The sequence below is a fragment of the Diadema setosum genome, chromosome 13 (assembly GCF_964275005.1).
Source record: "Diadema setosum chromosome 13, eeDiaSeto1, whole genome shotgun sequence".
Lineage (NCBI taxonomy): Eukaryota > Metazoa > Echinodermata > Echinoidea > Diadematoida > Diadematidae > Diadema > Diadema setosum.
This window is the reverse complement of record NC_092697.1, coordinates 32,380,183-32,400,407: the sequence shown is the minus strand read 5'-3', so window position 1 is coordinate 32,400,407 and position 20,225 is coordinate 32,380,183. Positions and strand designations below refer to the sequence as shown.

At 40.1% G+C, this 20,225-nt stretch overlaps 1 protein-coding gene across 1 annotated transcript; it reads right to left on the bottom strand.

The window, feature by feature from the left end:
• Positions 1–1,758: 1,758 nt before the first annotated feature.
• LOC140236980 (serine/threonine-protein kinase Nek8-like) lies at positions 1,759–18,145 on the bottom strand. The gene is made up of 15 exons (XM_072316928.1): positions 18,048–18,145; positions 16,365–16,570; positions 15,489–15,544; positions 14,633–14,859; positions 13,864–13,945; positions 13,232–13,443; positions 12,349–12,440; positions 10,343–10,542; positions 9,287–9,431; positions 8,388–8,582; positions 6,287–6,437; positions 5,497–5,636; positions 4,794–4,955; positions 3,575–3,733; positions 1,759–2,731 (listed from the first exon to the last, which is right to left on the bottom strand). Exons 1-15 carry the CDS (start codon positions 18,092–18,094, stop codon positions 2,712–2,714), a joined length of 2,094 nt encoding a protein of 697 aa, XP_072173029.1. The 5' UTR covers positions 18,095–18,145; the 3' UTR covers positions 1,759–2,711.
• Between the last annotated feature and the right edge of the window lie 2,080 nt (positions 18,146–20,225).

Here is a 20,225-nt window from a genome sequence, read left to right as displayed (position 1 = left end):
AGAACTGTCCGGAATAAAACAGCGCGATGAAATATGGGTGGTTGAAGGTGATGGTGTTGTTTGCATACTCTGTCATAAACTTCTTTTACAGCTTCTTTTGACAAGCAGGCACATTTGTTGCATGATAATGCTTTGGGCTGAGAATGGAAGGAGAGAAAGAGAGAAAAAAAAAATGCTCTTTTCAAATTACCTACATGGCTATGGTTTTCCTCAGGTAGACACTGTAAAAACCATCTATTTGTAAATGAAACAAATTGTGTTTGGCACATAAGAGCACATGATAATGTAATGTACTTTTGTATACTGTATACGGCATAAATTAGGCGAGGCTTGTATTCTGCGAATTTCACAAGTTGGATGATATTCACAAGTTTAACATCATGCAAAATTATTGACTCTGATCCCGACATGAATGCAACATGCACGCATGATCAGAAATTTAACCAGTTGCAAAATCGCCGGAAAGTCCTGATACGCAAAAAATAGACTCACTAAATGTATGGCATACACACTACACCAGTATACGTAATATACAATCAGAGCAGTCGTCTATATGAGGAAAGAACATCACAGTAAGATGGAAACGGGTTAATGATTTCACAAACCTAGGCGGTATCAAGGTGTTGCCTAAGAAGGCTTGTTTTATTAGAAAATAGCTTCCAACCATCAATGGTTGAGAGTTGAATACAAAAATACATAACTCTATTGCACAATCCAATGCTTGCAAAGGAAGTCCAATTTGTACAAAGTTTTTTAGTACAAAGTTTTTTTTCCAGATATTCAGGAAGATCTTGTTTGCAAACATGTCTGTTACAAAGACCCTGCAAATCTCAGCACACTTAAAAAGGGAATCGGAGAAAAAAAGATCCTCATCTTGCATAGAAATAAGAACAAAATCTTGGTAATATAATTGTGGTGAAGAAGCTATTTGCTGCTTTAAGCACTCATTAGAACTGTTACATAGAACATGGTACTGAAGTGGCATCCTATACACCCTACAATCCTAGGGTTACACAAGGCTGCACATTGGGACTGGTCCGACGGTCCCTGACCAGTGAAATCACTGTCAGACCAGTAACATTTTCAGGAATGGACCAGTAAAAAAAAAAAATGGGTACCTACTGGTCCAACAGACAGGTCGGACCAGAAGAAAAAATGGATTAGTTTGCAGCGCGGGGTTAAAATTAATGCAGTAGTTATTATTTCTCTTACTACAACCACAAAATACACTGATCTAAAACATACAAGTAAAAATGCATTGCCAAAATTGAATGATGCATTTGCTATCAATGCATATACTTTAATGATAATACTGTATAAGTTATGGTGTCCTACAAATGCATTAAAATATATATCAAGTATAAAAATTGCATACATATGTGAAAACACATGCTATAATAAAAGTACTTGCTGTTCCTGAAGTGTCTTTCAGCCACTTGGTCAAACACTCTAGTTCAAGAATACGCTTCTTTTCCAACAGTAATTATTAAAGACATAGTGAACATCAGTTTCAAGAATTTGTTGAATTGTAACTCTCAGGACTAACTCCTGGGTGAACCGATATTGATAGATTTGGAATTGTACACAGAGCACTACAGAGTAATAGGAAATGGCCCCTGCTGTCCTAGAAGAATTTTAGGTGCTCATAAATCAAATACTGAATCAAGTATTGACCGATTCTGTGACGCGCTATGTGTATTTTTGGCATGGGCAGCGCCATTACGCGGTGTCTCAGCCGACCCCCCCTTCCCACTCCCCACCCCTCTCCCTACATTAGCACGCGCGCAGAATGAAAAACTGATGCATGGTTGCTTTAGCCAATGGGCGTCTCGTATTGAGTGCGCGAATGCTTGCTTAGTGCGCGAACCTTTGTTACAAGTGCGCAATAAACATGTTGCCCGTGGGGTGGGGGAGAGCAGGGGGGGTCAGCTGAGACACTGCAATTTGAGCTCATGGCTGCGCCCAGTGCCATAAAATGTCTGCTGCCCTCAACGAACCCGAATCGGTCAATAGGCTTTTCCTTTGGTTTGTAAGAATATGACTTTTGCAAAGCTGAATCCATGTAGCTACTTGTGAAGCTTGCTATACTGTAAAACCAGTAATGTTAGTGTCAGGTATGCATTTTAATTGGCTAATTTTGCTAATTTCACGAGAGAAAATTAAAATGTACGCAAATGTTCTTGTCTACACTATGCATTGAATACCAGTGGCAATTCGCGAAAATTTCATGCTGCGAAAAAGGCTGTCCAATCCAAATCATAAAAATTTTATGCCGCAAAAATATCTTGCTTTACAATAATCACAATAACTTGGTCAAGGTGTGAGCTTTTCAGCAATACATGTAACTGTTACCGACAATCCTACGAGTGATGATAAATGGCTATTAAATTGGAGAAGCTTAAAAATGGCAGTAGCATTCAAATGTTAATAATATATCTTTGATTGTACATCACTTACAATAAAACATTTGTTAACAATATTCAACATTGCATTCACAGTGAGCTTTATAAAATCCATGGAAGTGGTATATGAAAATAGTACTGACTACTGAATGCTGAATGAATTTACCATCAAGATCAAAGACATGGTATCATATTACTTTTCTATTAATGATATCTGTCCATGGTCTTGAAATGCTGTATTACACTCCATCACTCCCTTATAGCTTCCATGACAACTTGGTCCAATGAACACAAGGACTGTCTGTAACTCTACAGGTCATCCTCAATGGCTGCAGGGAGAAAAAGAAATGGTAGAAATTTGTAAGAGTCAGCTAGAATGACTGGGCTGGAATGAATAGTACATAAGTTACAATGAATAGGTTGGTTTTACTGATATTTTCAAATGTATAGTTGGTTATTCTCCTGTAAGGAACTATAAACTAGCTATTCCATCCACCTGTTCATGCAGGATTTCAATTATTGGAATCCATCTTCCGGCAATATTTATTGCTATGTGGGACAAGCCTCTAGCAAGCTTTCTGGGTGCCAGGGGCAAGCACTGTTATACTGTAAGTGTCTGATAGAATTTAACTAATGTATGTAATTAAGCTTACGTGGGGGGATCACAGTCTGCAGAATCGGAAGAAAAGAGAGCATAGGCTGATGACAAATAAATACATTTTGAACAGTTTTGTCATCCGAAACACTGTCCAGTTTGTGTGCACTGTAAAAATCAGGTATAGTTAGATAGGATGCTAGAGAATATTTACAACTGGTACAATAAAAACTCCAGTTGATAGCTTCCTTGGGTGGATAAGGGGTCAACTTCTTGTCAAATCTGCTTGGATGGAAGAATAAGCTTCCCTTTCAGTCAGTGAGACTTGATTTGAATGACAGCCAGAAACTGATTCTCGGAGCAGTCAGCACACTTTGTGAGCACTAATAAAGCAGAATAATCCAATCAAATCAATTTTTAGTACACTCATCCTTGGAAAGCATTTAGCTTGAGATTGGTGTGGATAACTGCAGGCACATTTTCTCTCTTTTTGATTTGCTAACACAGCTTATGTTTTGCACTATGCATCAAGTACACAAAGGAATAATCCTAAATTGAGAACAATGTAACCACTCACGTTTTGAAGTGATGATGGTGTTGCTATGGCTACAGGACACAGAGATGATGTCACACTCCTCACTCTCCTGGAAACTGACGGGGCGCGGGATGTTTGAATCCTGTAGAGGGCGCCCCAGACGACCTCTGTCACCTTTTCCCCAGGTGAAGATCCTGTTGTCTGCAAGAGAAAATAAATGATGCTCCATCATTAGATGCAGACAAGCAAAGAGATTGCAACTTCTAGTCACACATCACACATCACATACACATGCATGTTCACATGCATGTTTTTTTTATTTTCATTTCCAATCAAACACAGGTAATACACTTTGACATGATTACATATATTGGAACATAATAATACATATTGGTTCTTAAAAGAACTTCATGGAAATGGAAATTGAGGGGCTGCTAAAAAGCGAACTTGTAGATTGCAGTCCCCTCACTTACGTTACATTACTACAATACATTAATTATATATGACTTTATAACACAATACAACGGTATGTACCGTACAAGCTAATCATTGAAAGTATACAGTTTTCATTCAATCAAATCGGATGGTTACATGAAGTACAGTGTATACGCTTTCACATGTATACACATAGACATAGACATAGACATACACATACACATACACATAGACATAGACATACACATACACACATACACATAGACATACACATACACATACACACAAGCACACACACGTACCCACCTACACATACGCACACACACGCACGTACACACACATGTATGCATCCACATACATTGTGCACACACAGAAGAGAGTAGGGAAAGAGAGGGCGGGAGGGGGAGAGGGAGAGTAGAGAGAGCGAAGGGCAGGTCAGCATTCTCGATGCAGGGTGAAGAAAAAAGAACAACAATTCCAAACAGTCAAACTAATCATGGGGTACATATGAGCTAATCAAATATTTCTTTAAATTACTAGAGAATGATTTCAAACTAATGGAATCTTTTATATTTTTCTCAAGGGAATTCCAAAATTTTGGGCCACTGTAGATAAACGTGGATTTTGTAAATAGAGTTCGGGTAAGGGGCAAATGATATTCATCTGTTTGACGAGTTAGTCCAAAGTAAATCAAGCAGATGGGAAGGAGATAATCTTGAAATAGGTAAGGCTGCTAATGATACAAGGAGACACTAATCTCTTATTCATGTTTACATATTTCTGAAGTCTAATGCATCTGATCACAATACATCAATCTCTGTCCTACCTGTTGCTTTGGCGACAGTGAACATATCTCCACATGCCACCTGACTGATGATGGTGTCTTTTGGCAGCTTGGGTCTGCAAGGCATTCTGGGTGTGATGGTCTCCGCCCCGCATCCCAGCTGGCCAAACTGGTTGGATCCTAGGGTGTGGCACTGCCCATCTTCTGTGCTCACCAGGAAAGAAAAGGACAAAATGGACAAAGAAAGACAGACCGATCAACAGAAAGAGTGAAAGAGAGGCAAAAAAAAAGAAAAATGAAGAATGACAGGAGCACAGAAAAAGAGACAGAAAAACAGAAAGACAGGAAAAAATTTAATAGTCATAGTTCTGTAATATCAAGCACATTAGGAATTTCTGCATCATAGTAAAATATAGCTCTGGTTTCTGCAATTCAAGAATTATAACGTGAATTTCATACAATTATGATTACAAAATTAGAAAAGGACAAATACTGAAGTGCACTACAACTGGCAGCAACATGGCTATGAAAAGTTGCAATAAACCTGATTATGTATCACAGATAAATGTATTAATGCTTTGAAGTGCATCATATCCCTGAATTTTGATGTTATTCTTCTAACTGCGATGCAGTGACATTATGGCATCATATCCCAATAACGGAGAAGATATAGGAAACCTCATTTCATATGCATAAATTTCGCGAGATTGGAGGCCTTGTAAAATAATGTTCTTATCGAGCTTACCTGTGATAAAAGCCGAGTGGGATGTGCCGATGGCTGCGGATGCGATCCTGAGCTGTGGGAGGGGCGGGGTGGAGACCGGGGTGAAGGTAAAGACCTCCTCCACATGGTGGTCAGACTGGTCCAGGCCTAGCTTGTTGGATCTGGGTAGGGAGAGAGGTAGGAAAGTGTACCTCAGTCTTCTTTAGCTACACTGATGGACAAGCTTACATAGTATTTATAAGAAATGAAAAACTGATGACATCAAATATTATGACAGTATGACATATTATTCTTTTCAGCTCCCATTCAGAAAATTCACTGAAATTCATCCTCACAGTTGTTTTAAGGTACATAAAAGATTATCGCTCACAATATGAATCAAGATGTAGAAAACCTGAAATTGTGAAACTTGAAGCGATTATTCAGTGTTTGTTTGGCTGTATGTTCATTTTTTATTGACACAAATGCCATCAACATGTCTAGTGCCCATAAAACCTACCCCTCTCAACTCTCAATGGCTGCTGCTTTTTGCAAGATAAATGGAGCTATTAAGATTGGATACTTATGTTTTACACCCAATCATCCAGCATGCTTCTGCGACAACATCTGTCTTTATTATACTCAACAAGTACAGCTACAAGTTATTCATGCACCTGCTGGAATCAAGATCACAGAAAAGTTGGCATAAATAGCTGATAGAGTTTTAATATTTTCTGCAGCTAGCAGAGGAATATCCCAGGTAATATAATTTCAACAAAGTCTTAATATAGCAAACTTCAAAAAAAAAAGTGATGATTTCACAAACACACACCTATTACTGCCACAACCTATAAGGGCGCCCTCTGTAGTCAGGATGATGGAGCAGTCAACTCCACAGCAGACAGACTTGGCCTGATGCTGCGGAGGAATCATGACGGCCTGGGGAGAGGAGAACGACTCCTGACTGTCCAGACCAAGGCGACCTGCAGGTACCCACAATGCATCACCATCAACTTTGACATTAGCATAACTTCCTCAAGTGATACATCTTGGAAAAAATTTCTCAAAATGTGTCAGTTGTAATCAACAGTAATGGCTGTAAGAATATCAAAGGTTGAACTAACATGTGTTTAATGAAAGCTTGTGCATCAAATCTGAACAAAGGAATTTAATATGATATTTGAATAGAAGGTTGAATGCTTATGTTGCTGTTAGTAAGGAATAAATTTGACACATCATACCATATTTACAGGCATTATTGGCACTTGCACCATAATCACATCAAATCGGACAGTTAGAAATGATACTGTACATTCTGAACAAAAGCAACAATAACACAAGAGATCCGCGGGTCTAGCGCTCACCTGAGTATCGCAAGTTCACCTTTCACGCAGTCACTAATGTAAATTATTCACAGCTCTACCAACATTTGACCAGGCATTCTCAAGGAGAAGATGAAAATGTACAATAAGGGCCCAAATTTTTTAAGATTCCTTAATTATTGGGGATTGGGGCCCCCTGGGGCCCTCTGGGTGGGGCATGGCGCCCACTTTGATAAATTTAGATCCTGACCCCCTAGGGATGCTACCTGCCAAGTTTGACAAAAAGCCATCACAAGGTTTTCAGGAAGAAGATGAAAATGTACAATTCAGGCCCCTATTTGGACCTTCCCAACCACCCACCCCTGCCCCCAAGAGGGGCACCCCTGGATCTCCTATGAACAAACTCAAAACTACAGTCATTAATGTACTCACTCATAGTATTATCTTAGCTCTATAACTTCTGATTCTAGAGAAGATTTTTAAAGATTCCTTCATTTTGGGGGTTTGGGCCCCCTGGGGGCCCCCTGGGTGGGGCATGGTGCCCATTTTAACAAATTGAGATCCTAACCCCTTAGGGATGCTACCTGCCAAGTTTGGTGAAAATGGGTCATGGGGTTCTAAAGAAGAAGATAAAAATGTACAATTTAGGCCCCATTAGGACCCCTCCTCACCCCCCTCCCCTGGGTCCCAAAGGGGGCACCCCTGATTCTGCCATGAACAAATTTGAAACTACAGTCATCAATGTACTAACTCATAGTATCAACTTAGCTCCATCACTTCTGGTTCTAGAGAAGAACATTTTTAAAGATTCCTTAATTTTGGGGGGTTTTGCCCCCCTGGGAGCCCCCTGGGTGGGGCATGGTGCCCATTTTAACAAATTGAGTTCCTTAATTTTGGGGGGTTTGGGCCCCCCTGGGGGCCCCCTGGGTGGGGCATGGTGCCCATTTTAACAAATTGAGTTCCTAACCCCCTAGGGATGCTACCTGCCAAGTTTGGTGAAAATGGGTCATGGAGTTCTCAAGAAGAAGATGAAAATGTACAATTTAGGCCCCATTAGAACCCCTCCCCAACCCCTCCCCTGGGTCCCAAGGGGGGCACCCCTGATCCTGCCATGAACAAACTTGAAACTACAGTCATCAATGTACTAACTCATAGTATTAACTTAGCTCTATCACTTCTGGTTCTAGAGAAGAAGATTTTTACAGATTCCTTAATTTTGGGGGGTTTGGGCCCCCCTGGGGGCCCCCTGGGTGGGGTATGGTGCCCATTTTAACAAATTGAGTTCCTAACCCCTAGGGATGCTACCTGCCAAGTTTGATGAAAATCGGTCCTGGGGTTTTCAAGAAGAAGATGAAAATATAAAAAGTTAACGCACGACGCACGACGGACGCCGGACGAAGGGCGATCGCAATAGCTCACTTGAGCCTTTGGCTCAGGTGAGCTAAAAAAGCAGAAAATGCTTCTGCTCCTTTGATATCTTTTTTTAATTTTTAACCACCTAAATTTGTAACAGTGCAATCTACAGGGGTACATCATTTATTATACATTGTACATCTGACTGCAAAGTAGAGATTTAGAGCCATGATGGATATAGGTTGGTGAAAGTCTCACCATTGTTGCCCCGCCCCCAAGAGAACACCTCATGCTCATTGGTCACGGCCATGACGTGCGACGCTCCGCATGACACCAGCGCCACTTCGTACCCCAGCAGTGCCTCCACAATCTTGGCCTGGGAGAGGTCGTGGTAGTTGCTGTGTCCCAGGCAGCCATGGGCACCATTCCCAAAGGTCATCAGTATGCCACGATCTGCAGAAGGGATGATATCAAAAGTTAGAATCAAAATAGGTAACACAAGGAAAAATGACTGCTCCCAACCTGTTGATAGCAGGAAAAGATGCTGTGAAAAGCTTAAAGGGTGAGAAAAAATAAGCACAAAACACTCTGACATGCCTGAAGAACCTGGGTATAATCATATTTACTCGACAGGTATCATATTGGCAACCTGTGTAAGTAGCTACTAACATGTTTTCTAAAGATTGTATGTAATTGATACAGTGTATGACTTACTGTAGATTCATATGTAGCATCACATTCTACAGCCATCTCAGTTGCCCTTCTGTTTTGTCAGTTTATAGTGACCCTATAAATGGCACTCATGTTTAGATATATCAATCTCCTCACTCTGTTACATGGCCGACACCAGGTTTTCAAAAGTAAAGGGCCCACTTCATACTTGTGTTGCCACTTTCGGGTTTCATCAGTTGACAAGCAAAAAAAAAAAAAAAAAGTCTTCAGCACAAAAATAAAGGTCTTCCCACACTCACACTTCAAGGTTTCTAGCTAATTTTTCCAGTGCCACTTTCGCACTTCCGGAGTAAAAAAAGTGGGGGCCCAAAGTGGTGGCACCCTATGCATTCATATGGTGCAAAAGAAGTGGGGGGAGCCCCCCGGCCCCCCGGCCCCCTGGTTCCGCCAGCCCTGTGTTACATATGAGAATGTCATCTCCTCACCTGTGAGGCAGGCCACAAAGAGATCTCCACACGACACTTTCTGGATGGTGACTGCAGACTGTCCCTCCAGGTACCTGGGTACGTAGAGGGGCACGGCCTGCTCCACAGCTCCTGGCAGGGTGGAGTCCGTGCCGATGGAAGGGGCCTGTATCATTGAGAGATTGTGTGGATTCAATGCATGCTGCCTGATTCTTTGTCTGCAGCAAGCTGCCATGTTATCGAATGAGAGATAAAAGGGTGTGAGCTCTGTTCAAAGCCTCAAGAAACTTTTTGAGAGAAACAGCATGATGTTCTTATCTCAACATGCCACAGAGATGGGTCATGTCTCATGTGTATTCCAAGGTACGTCTGTGATGGTTAAATCTTGATACACACACAAGTAGTTGTAAAGGGAGAATTATCAGTTTGGTACTAAACCTGAAATGACAAGTTTTCTGATAGCTTATATGAAAGGCAATCTGTCCAATCGTGACTACATATTAAAAATCTGGTTCCATTTCAACAAATGTTTGTTTAATTCACCTTCTAACTGTGGCTGCTTTTCATATGTCATGTTCTTTACAATAGCCAGACATCTGTATTTGTCATATGTCCTGTAGATAGGATCTGCATCATTTACAATGCTTACCTTACATGCTTCATGGCAATATCAGTGAATTTCACCACCACCACCACTGCTACTACTACTACTACTGCTACTACTACTACTACTACTACTACTACTACTACTACTACTACTACTACTACTACTACTACTATTACTACTTCTTACTACTACTACTTCTACAACTACTACTACTACTACTACTACTACTACTACTTCTTACTACTACTACTTCTACGACTAGTACTACTACTACTACTACTGATAATATATCAAAGTTAAAAAGTAACCTCTCATTATCTCATGAGTATTAGATATCAAGCTTCACAATGAAATTTTTTTTTTTTTTTAATATAAATGGAACTTAGAATGAAATTAAGAAAATTCATGAATGTCACCTTTACCCTAATTTGGTGTCAAATCCTAGATATCAGCATTAAGCATATATGTACCTCCCAGATTATTAGCCGGCCGTTGTGGGTTACACCAGTCTTCTGCGATCTCCCAACAGAAACCTGCATGACCTTAGTGTCTGTGTGTGGGAGAGGGAGCCTGAGAGGGGATGGGATACCATTCCCCCAGCAGTAGATCATAGAGAGTGGGCGGGGCTTGGGGAGACCACCACTGCCACTGCTGTCCAGCAGAATGTTGGCTGCAAAAAAGGAAGAAAGCAACATAAAATTGGGGATGTGTGTTGTGATTATGGAAATTAATTTCAACAATTGCTTGATAGATTGGTGTATAGATATACTGTATAAACTGTTATTTTCGTGTACAGATAATTTCATGTATGAGGAGTTCACAGACATTTCCGCAAAATGTTATCACAAATTGACACTGAGGCTACCCCAGTGCAAGGTGACATTTTTGCATTTTGTTATTTTCGCAGGTCAACAGTGATTCGCGAAATTCATGAAAAATTAAACCCTCACGAAAATAACAGGTTATATAATATATATAGACAGACAGCTAGATGGATAGAAGGTGGATAAAGATGAATATGGAGACATACAGGAGAGAAGAAGAGATAGAGTGTGTGTTTCAAACATAAAATAAGGCAGGGAAACAGAAGTTTTAAGATCTTCACTCTTCTCCAGAACATTTATCCCTTCAAACAGCAGCTTACTCAGATTGATACATAAATGCTTTCATTTCCAAGAAAACAATCAGTGGAGTCCTTGATTTGGAAAATTCTGTGATGAAAACAAATCAAACAGATGTTTGAGAAGAAAAACCAAAATATCAACATTAAATTGCAGGTGAAACTTTGGTATTTTAATGCTCTGAAACAGATACAACTTCTAAAGGAAACAAAACAGGTAAAATATACATGGAAGACGAACAATACGAAAACAATCAGCATATATCAGGCATACTATTACTAAACATGAACAAATACAATGAAAAAATGAGAGTAAATGCTGTACTGCCAAATTTCATGTCTGCTAGCATTGAAAATGTGCATAATGGTGCCTACAGTGTGTACATGCCGGTATTTCAAATGCATGAAATAGTATACGAATAATTTATGAGTTGTGAGTGCATAGGGCACGAATACCGCACAAGGCGCGAGATAAGCCACTGGTCTATTCAACAAGGCGCGTAGCGCCGCGTTGAATAGACCAGTGGCGAATCTCGCGCCGAGTGCGGTATTACATGCCCCAATGCACGAACAAAATCATAAATTATTCGTTTTATACAACACCTTGTCCACAATCACAGTACTAAATTAGTGACCGCCAACTCAGGAAGGCCCAAAAATAAATGTAACAATTAGGCCGAGAATTGTAAACCACCCTGTGTACTGCTTTCAAACACTCGTCATGATTCGACCACAACAGTCACAGTAATCACAAACTCCGCAGGGTCTATACCCATTCTACGCTAACGTTAGATCGAGTTAGGCCTGACTGTTAGGCCGATCTGAGATGTCGGTAGGTCTAGTAGTAGGTCTAGACTTTGTCTATTTCCGAAAATGATAGTTGTATAAAAACACAGAAAAATAATCAAATTACGGTTTCTCAACTTGAAATGAAGTCTTGATTTTGGGATCACTGTGGTCCACGTAGCAGATCAGAGTCAAAGTCCATCACAGCAATAGGTATAAGGCAAGCAGCTGCGCGTACTCCGCGGCGCCTGGTCTGTGAGACTTACCGGCAGCGCAGCGCAGCCGGCCAGCACATACAATGTAGATTGCTGGCGCTTTGCTGCTGTGAGCCACAGAACTCTGTGAGCGGCCGGCCATGCATTAGTAGCCCCCCGCGAAGCCGTGCTATAGTACCTTCGAGCCGTGCAATAGGCCCATGCCAGGGGCCTATTGTATGGCTGTCACTCTCAATGAGTTTGATAGGTATTTTCTATTGAATGTCATGTGACATGTTCTTGGCCAATCACAATTCGACATTATTCTGAGGTGTTGTATAACAGTCAATGTTTGAATGCTTGAATTTGGACTCACATCTATGAGAAGAAGATCTGGCACTGCTGGCCCTGGAACCAGGTTTGCGGATGTTACCCACTGGGGGTCTGGTTGTGAGCCCAGGATGGATCCTATCCATGAAGTACCAAAATGAAAAGAATATTGTCAGGAATTGTGGGGAAAAATCAAGTCCAATAACTTCTTTCAAACTTCAAAGAAGAAATGTGCATATTAAGCATCAGATGACATGTACTGTATATGTCCACATTGTTGCGCGATTGATTTTTCTGGCTGAGTGGCTCAAAAACATATTCATGGGTTCTTGAATTTGCGCTGCAAGATTGTCAATTCATTAAAATGAGCACATTTTCGCAGGTTTTAGAATTCGCGCTAGCCAAAAGTAGCGCAAGATGCGTGAAAATTAATGCACCACAAAAATTTGTGCGTTTACAGTAATTCAAAACTGAGTATGGATACATCATGATACAGCCTGTATGGAAATACAATGTTGTTCATTGTTATGATCTCTAATTTGAGATATTGGTCTTCACATGAAGTCGAAATTCCTGATAGGAATGAATTAAATCACAAATGCTAAAATGGCACACATCTCAGAACAGTTTGCATACTTATTTAAGTCTTGACTGAATTTTATTGACAAATGACATACCAGGACCTTAAATGTGCTTTTCTTATCCTTCAGAAAGATAAGGAGATAAGCAAACATTTATTGCAAACAAGTCAGTTTTGGGGTTTCTTAATCATATCACAGCTTTCTATATGATGACACCCAGGCAAACAATACATTTTTATTTCAAATTGAGAGCAAATGTAATTGACAATTTCACTGGTCTTGAAGCATGCAAACTACTGAGCAGATCATTCCATTCCTTGCATGAATCTGAAGAAACTTGGGACTCACTTGGGTGGACACTTGACCGCTCCCATGGTCATGCAGACCTCGATGACGGCCTTGAAGATGATGGGCTCAGCCATGACCTGGTTGATGGTCGGTCTCTTGTCCGGATCCAGGTGAAGCATGCGGAGGAGGAGCCGCTTGAGCTGATCACTGTAGCGGTCCGAGATGGGGGCCACAGAGCCTCGCATTATCTTCATCACCAGTGCTGGTAGATTCTGGCAAGAACAAAAAATAAGTGGTAGTCATGTCAGTTATTTTTCGCGTTTCCTACTAAATATTTTACTTTTAAAATGGATGACATTTGTGGAGGCTTGGCTTCGCTTTGGGGACATCTTCTTAAAAGATATTGCGATGAAACTTGGGAAACACGTCAATGACTTCAAAGGAACAAGATACTACGCTTTCAGTATCTTCACATCTTTAACATGCTGCAAATGCTGAATAGAAAAGATTTACACCAGCTTTCTTGAAACATCTTATACACTTTTACAATAAATAATTTTTATAACACCCTGGGCTTCTTTGACAAAAGTTTATCAATATTGCAATGCATTGAGAGAAATTCCTTACTTGTGAAAGGAGTGTCATAACACAGTAATATTTGCATCTCTGAAGAAAGCTGCATTGAAACTTACATTTGCTTCAAATGCCCTCTTGAGAGTCAGAAGTTCATACAGAACACACCCAACCGCCCACATGTCACTCTTCTGGTTGTATCTGATAAAATCAAAGTTAAGGATTCAACAGCGACCTCGGCAGATATACACAGTGGAAATCAGATATGACCATATGTAATCAATATGACAATTGTGAATTGTCCTCACGTTGTTGTGATCTCATTTCCAAGGAACGGCCCATGAGCAATCAGTTTTGGTTTTTGCATCTCTTATCACCTTTGTCATACCACAATGTAACAGAAATGAGCAAGATTTCTTTGGTGCCAAACAAATATAATTTACTAAAGCCTAGCAAATCCAGTAACATTTTGTCTGGTGATGTGCATGTCAGAGTTTCTCAACATTTTGATTTAGCTCTGAATAATTCTAAACCCAAATGTGAGTTGATGAGCAGGAAATACTACAACAAAATTACTAGATGCAGCTGAAAACTGATGAACACTGAAGGTTACCACTATGAAAATGAACTTGTTAACAAGGCATGATACATCTAATATTTTTTTTTCTTTTAGCATGATATTCATTATTTTTTCCAACAGTTTCTAAAATTTCTAGAGCTTGGGCTTCTACTGATAGTCAATAATGCTGCCATTATTCATGATCATTTCTTTCATCTCTGAACAAGGGTAATGTCACGATTACTCTTGAGATTCTAATGATAACCCGTGACATCACACTGCTACTTAGGTAGCATCCTGATCTGGGCAGGGCAGTTTGCCAAGGATACGGTTTGCCCTCGCAAAGCTCTGGTGAGATGTAGCAAGGTGTGCCGACGACGGTGAAGGCCTTGCTCTTGCTGCTTAGGATCTTGGAGATGCCAAAGTCCCCGACCTTGATGACGTCCCTGGCTCTGTTCAGGAGGATGTTCTGAGTCTTGAGGTCGCGATGGAGGATCTGCTTGGAGTGGACGTGCTTGAGGGAGAGAAGAATCTGGGCAAAGAGTCTCAAGACCTCCTGTGCAACAAATGCAAGAAAATATTCAAAATTACATTCCACCAGGCCCATCTAAGACTGCTTATTATTGAGTTCATGCCAGTATGCACACAATTAGGAAAGAATACAGTAACAGCAAAGTAGCTTGATTTAATTAGATTCCATGATCATTGTTGAAATTTGGCTTTTAAGAAATAAAAATCAAGAATTTCGACCATTACCCTATCAACTTTTTTGTAAATTAAATATTATGGGTTGTGTTTACTGCTTCCATTGCAAGTCATCCAAACTATACCATATTATCAAATTGTAAACTTTTTGCAGCAAATGTGAAATATGATACGTGCAACACATGTTTGAGATCAGTGCATGCAGAAGCATCAAATTAAAACAGGTATTTGTGATTTGTCCTCAAAGCATCATTTTCATCAGCTAAGAGGGAATTAGTAACATGCTGTCTTGGCTTCAAAGTTTCTTATTAAAAGTTTGATTCATAGAATGTCAAAGTCGCACAAAATGGAATTGAATGTATAGTGTACACATTTACAACCAGTTGTTTGAAATACATCACATGAGAAAAGCTGTCGGAAAGAAAAAATATGGCAGAGAGAGAATAAATGATACTATCAAACAGTGTCATGTCTACTTACATCTTCTTCAATAAGGGCATTTCCCCTCTGTTGCAGGTATTCAAAAAGGGTTCCACCTATCCAATAATGAGAGAATGATAATAAGTTCAGTAAGTGTCACATAAAATATACAGCAGGCTAGATGAACACAGAACATATTCAGTAATGTGATACAATTATGTATGGCAATATACTCCTGTTTTCATCTGATATCCAGGAGCCAAAGGGCATTTCATGAAGAGTTTTGTCAGATATTTCGTCTGACAAACTGTAAAAAGCTACAGAAATCCTTGCATGTGATTGGCTGACAGCAAATTTATCCGACAAAGTTGTCAGACAAAATGATTCATGAAATGCCCCCTGGTCATAAAACAGGTCAGTCACCTAAAGAAGATGACCATTCATTATCCAGCTCATTTCTTACCTGAACAAATAACAGGCAGTTCCATCAAAGATTCCATGAAGCGAACAATAAATCTTTTGGTTATGTCTGTAGCCACATATGTCCTTGGTACAACTGTCAAATGCCCTGCACCATGGGACATTCAATTTCAAATTCTTACATTGATATTGTCTTGATGCAAAATAGCAATCCTATAGTTTATTCAGGAGGATGAATTCCCTTTCACATTTCTTCCTGATCCAGTATGGCAGAATCTTGCTATAGGATGCTCACATTACAATCATTTCTTTAAGATTTTTTTTAAGCTCTTGTTTTATTTTCATCATTTTTTTTTAAACCTTAATTCAGTTAGTATGCTTGCCTAAATTGTGCCATTACCACTACTGCTACTGGAAGGGCATATAAACTAGCTGTGATGGCTGGGGATATTACTAATGATTACTAAGGAAGTATAGGCCGAGATGGCCGTACTAATTTCCCAATCACTTCAATACCTTCTGCATATTCCATGACGATCATGAGAGCCTTATCCTCCAGGAAATTCTCATAGTACTCGATGATGTTTGGGTGGTCAAGCATGGACAGGACCTTGACCTCATTCAGGGCTGCCTGCCGCTCATCTTTAGTCATCTGCTCCACTGGGATCTGCTTGATGATGATTAACTTTTTGTCGTGGAGTCGGCGGCAGAGGTACACAGTACTGAGAGAAAAAAGAAACCACAGGAAAAACAAATGTGATGTTCCTGAATGACAGCAAGTAATATACAACATATCACAGATCTACTAATAATGATTTAAAAACCTGCACAAAGGTTCTACCTCATATACCTCCCATGCCAAAGTTTAACCGCGCACAAAAGCATACATAGATTTCTACATACGTACGACATAGACCACTATGTATGTAGCCGGCAGTCAAATTTTTGGATGAGGTTATGGTTGAAAAAAACTTGCTTTATCCCCTATAAGGCTATAGTTCTAGTAGGAATCCACCCATAATGTCATCGATAACTATAAACCTGAAGCCTGAAGCATGGCATAACGTCATCCAAAATTTGACTGCTGGCTATACTAAAACCTAGAAGTCTAGATGCTTTTGTGTGCAGTTGAATTGAATTTCTGTTATGTTTGTAGACGTCTGTTCTAATCAGCACTGGTTGTTTTCCCACTTCATGCTGTGGGCATAGAAACTCTACTCTCTAGAGTAAAATATCCCGTTTGCGGCAGTTTAAGCATTGTTAAGAGTTTTTCCAACTCGTAAGCGGCAATTCCCATTGCGAAAGCACGTGAAAATAGCGTGCGCACATGCATTGGCCGCAAACAAGATCGCACTTCTGGCGATGTTGTTGATGTCTTTCTCGTGTTTTTCTCATTTTTTTTCGATGGTAACATCCACTTTCTGAAAAAAATGGCGGCCCACATCGGCTCGCGAAAATTCTATTTTACGTGAGGATATGTTTTCAAAATCCATGAACATCGAGAAAACGAAAAAAAATCCAGTTTCTTGGACCATTGTTTCTTAACTGTTATGTTAAGAAGTACCGAAAATTTCATTTTGGATGCGATATGTTGTCATTTAGGTGAGAAAACTTCACTTTCGTCAGAGATCATGCCCATTTTATCGGTTGGTTTTTGTTGATTGCTAGTGTGTTAGTATATGTGTAGTGTGCATGTAACAGTGCAATGCTGTGTTTAGCTGTATATTACCGTGTATGTTGTACCTGCCGCGAACGGCTGCACGGCCGCTTACTGACGCAGTTACTCTAGTGCTTTTCAACAGTGACAACACCAACAAAAGTCAAAACAGTTAGTCTAAGTCATATAAATTGAAGTAAATTTAACACAGGGAGTATCTAGATTTACACACAGTCCAGTCCTGTCTTTTACAGCATTGTTCGGGACAGGCCGTGCGTGCGTTGCAAGGCGTCTGGTCCAAGCTATGCTACACCTAACCTCGGGGCGCTGCAGCCCGAGCGCGAGCGTTCGGGCGGTGCAGTGCGGTTTATGCTGCACCGCGCCGCTCCACAAAGAGTTAACCCAACACGATAACACAGAAACAAAAGTGTGGGACTATACGTAACGAAGGACAGTGTAAGAAAGTACGATGACAATAATCTCAGTAAGTTTGCTTTGAATGATTGAAAGTGATCACCCGTTTTCCCGATTTAACTACTCACCCGTATGCTCCTCTTCCAACCACTTTGATTTTCTCAAAGTTTTCCATCTCTAGATCTATAGCGTTCCGGTTCGGGCATTTCGTCAAATTTCGCAGAGAGAATCACACAGCACAAACTTAAAACTTCGTAAACAAAGTATGCAACTCGAAGAACAGCAGAGGGCGTTATGCAAACATTCTTGCCGAGTTTTCCGTGGGTTAATGGTTATTCATGATCAAAGAGATTTTCCCCAGTACAGGAGGAGAAAAATCTCTTTGTCCATGATAGACCTGCTTATGATTGGCTGTTACAGTTGCTACAAGAAGTTTCTATTCTAGCAAGAGAGCAAGATTATTGCGATAGTTACATATTTTATGAAATGGGGCCCTGAAAATATTTTGTAATTCCCATTAGACACAAGTGTAAAAACAAGTCATAAAACATATAGGAAATCAAATGTCTGAGGATTGTTTGTCATGTTCATATACGCAAATAAGCCCAATTAGCATACTGGCATTTCACTTTAGTCCAATAAAACTTGTCAGGTTTGGAAGTTTCAACTCCTTTCAGATGTCCTAATAATCTAGAAAAACCACATCCCCTTTACTGACATTAATATGATATTGATAGTAGAGGATCATGATAGTTCGTTTCTGAAATCCCAGGGACCCATTTCATAAAATAGGTAACTATCGCAATATCTTGCTCTCTTGCTAGAATAGAAACTTCTTGTAGCAATTGTAATACAAGATTTTGATTATTTTTATACCGGTATAAAATGTCTGTTGGATAATGTTCCGTTATACAAGTTATATGGAAAATAAGCCAACGAAAAATCTATATAATATGTATACTATACGAGACATTTCATATTTTATCTGCCTTGAAACAAACTCCAATACAATTCATCACTTTTCGATTGATTGCTCAATTGTCAAACTTTCATTGACTCTTTGATACACTGTAATCATTTTCGATTTGCTGCATTGACATACATAGGTGCCGGAAGTGGGGGGGGGGGGCGGCCGCCCCCCCCCCCAATCCAAAAAGTGGGGGGGGGGGGGCAAAACGCATTTTTGCCCCCCCAAAAAGCCCCCCCCAAAAAAAAAAAATAAATAAATAAATAAACAAATAAAAATAGATAAAATAAGATACATATGTATATAAATGAATAAACGCGAAAAAACATAGCTACAAACAGCAGTTTTTGGACTGTAAAATGTCAAAATTTCCAAGCTCGCTCGCATTCAATCGCTATGCCATTCTCCTAATGTTGCTGCCAGTAATTGCCAGCAGTTGCGCCTGGGCCGCCCCCCCCCCCTTAATTTCCAAAGCTAAAAAAAAATACATATAGCTACAAACGGCAGTTTGGGGACTGTAAAATGTCAACATTAATCATCAAATTTATTCGTTATGCCATTTTCCTAACGTTGCAGCAAGTAATTGCCAGCAGTTGAGCCCGGTGCGCCTCCCCCTTGATTTCCAAAGCGAAAAACATAGCTACAACGGCAGTTTTTGGACTGTAGAATGTCAACATTTTCAAGCTCGAATGGTTATGCCATTCTCCTAATGTTGCTGCCAGTAATTGCCAGCAGTTGCGCCCAATGCGCCCCCATTAATTTCCAAAGCGAAAGATATAGCTACAAACGGCAGTTTTGGGACTGTAGAATGTCAAAATTTTCAAGCTCGCTCGCTTCGCTCGCTCGCATTGAATGGTTATATGCCATTCTCCTAATGTTGCCGCCAGTAATTGCCAGCAGTTGCGCCCGATGCCCCCCCCCCTTAATTTCCAAAGCGAAAGATATAGCTACAAACGGCAGTTTGGGGACTGTAAAATGTCAAAATTTTCAAGCTCTCTCGCTCCGCTCGCTCGCATTTTATTGTTATGCAATTCTCCTGATGTTGCTGACAGTATATAATTTGTCGTTTCACACCGTCATTCCATAATCCATGTAAGGAAAACTTACAATGTTGCTAATGACTGCGTTGTTGAATGTATCACATTCCGTAATGTATTGTAGTCCCATTATTGCGCACGCACACACGCACATGCATACACACCGTCAAAATTACTTTTCCACAAGGTGCCCACCCCCAATGTTTCGACCCACCGTACGCCACTTTACATATATATATATATATATATATATATGTATACACACAAACACACACATATATGTGTATATATATATATATATA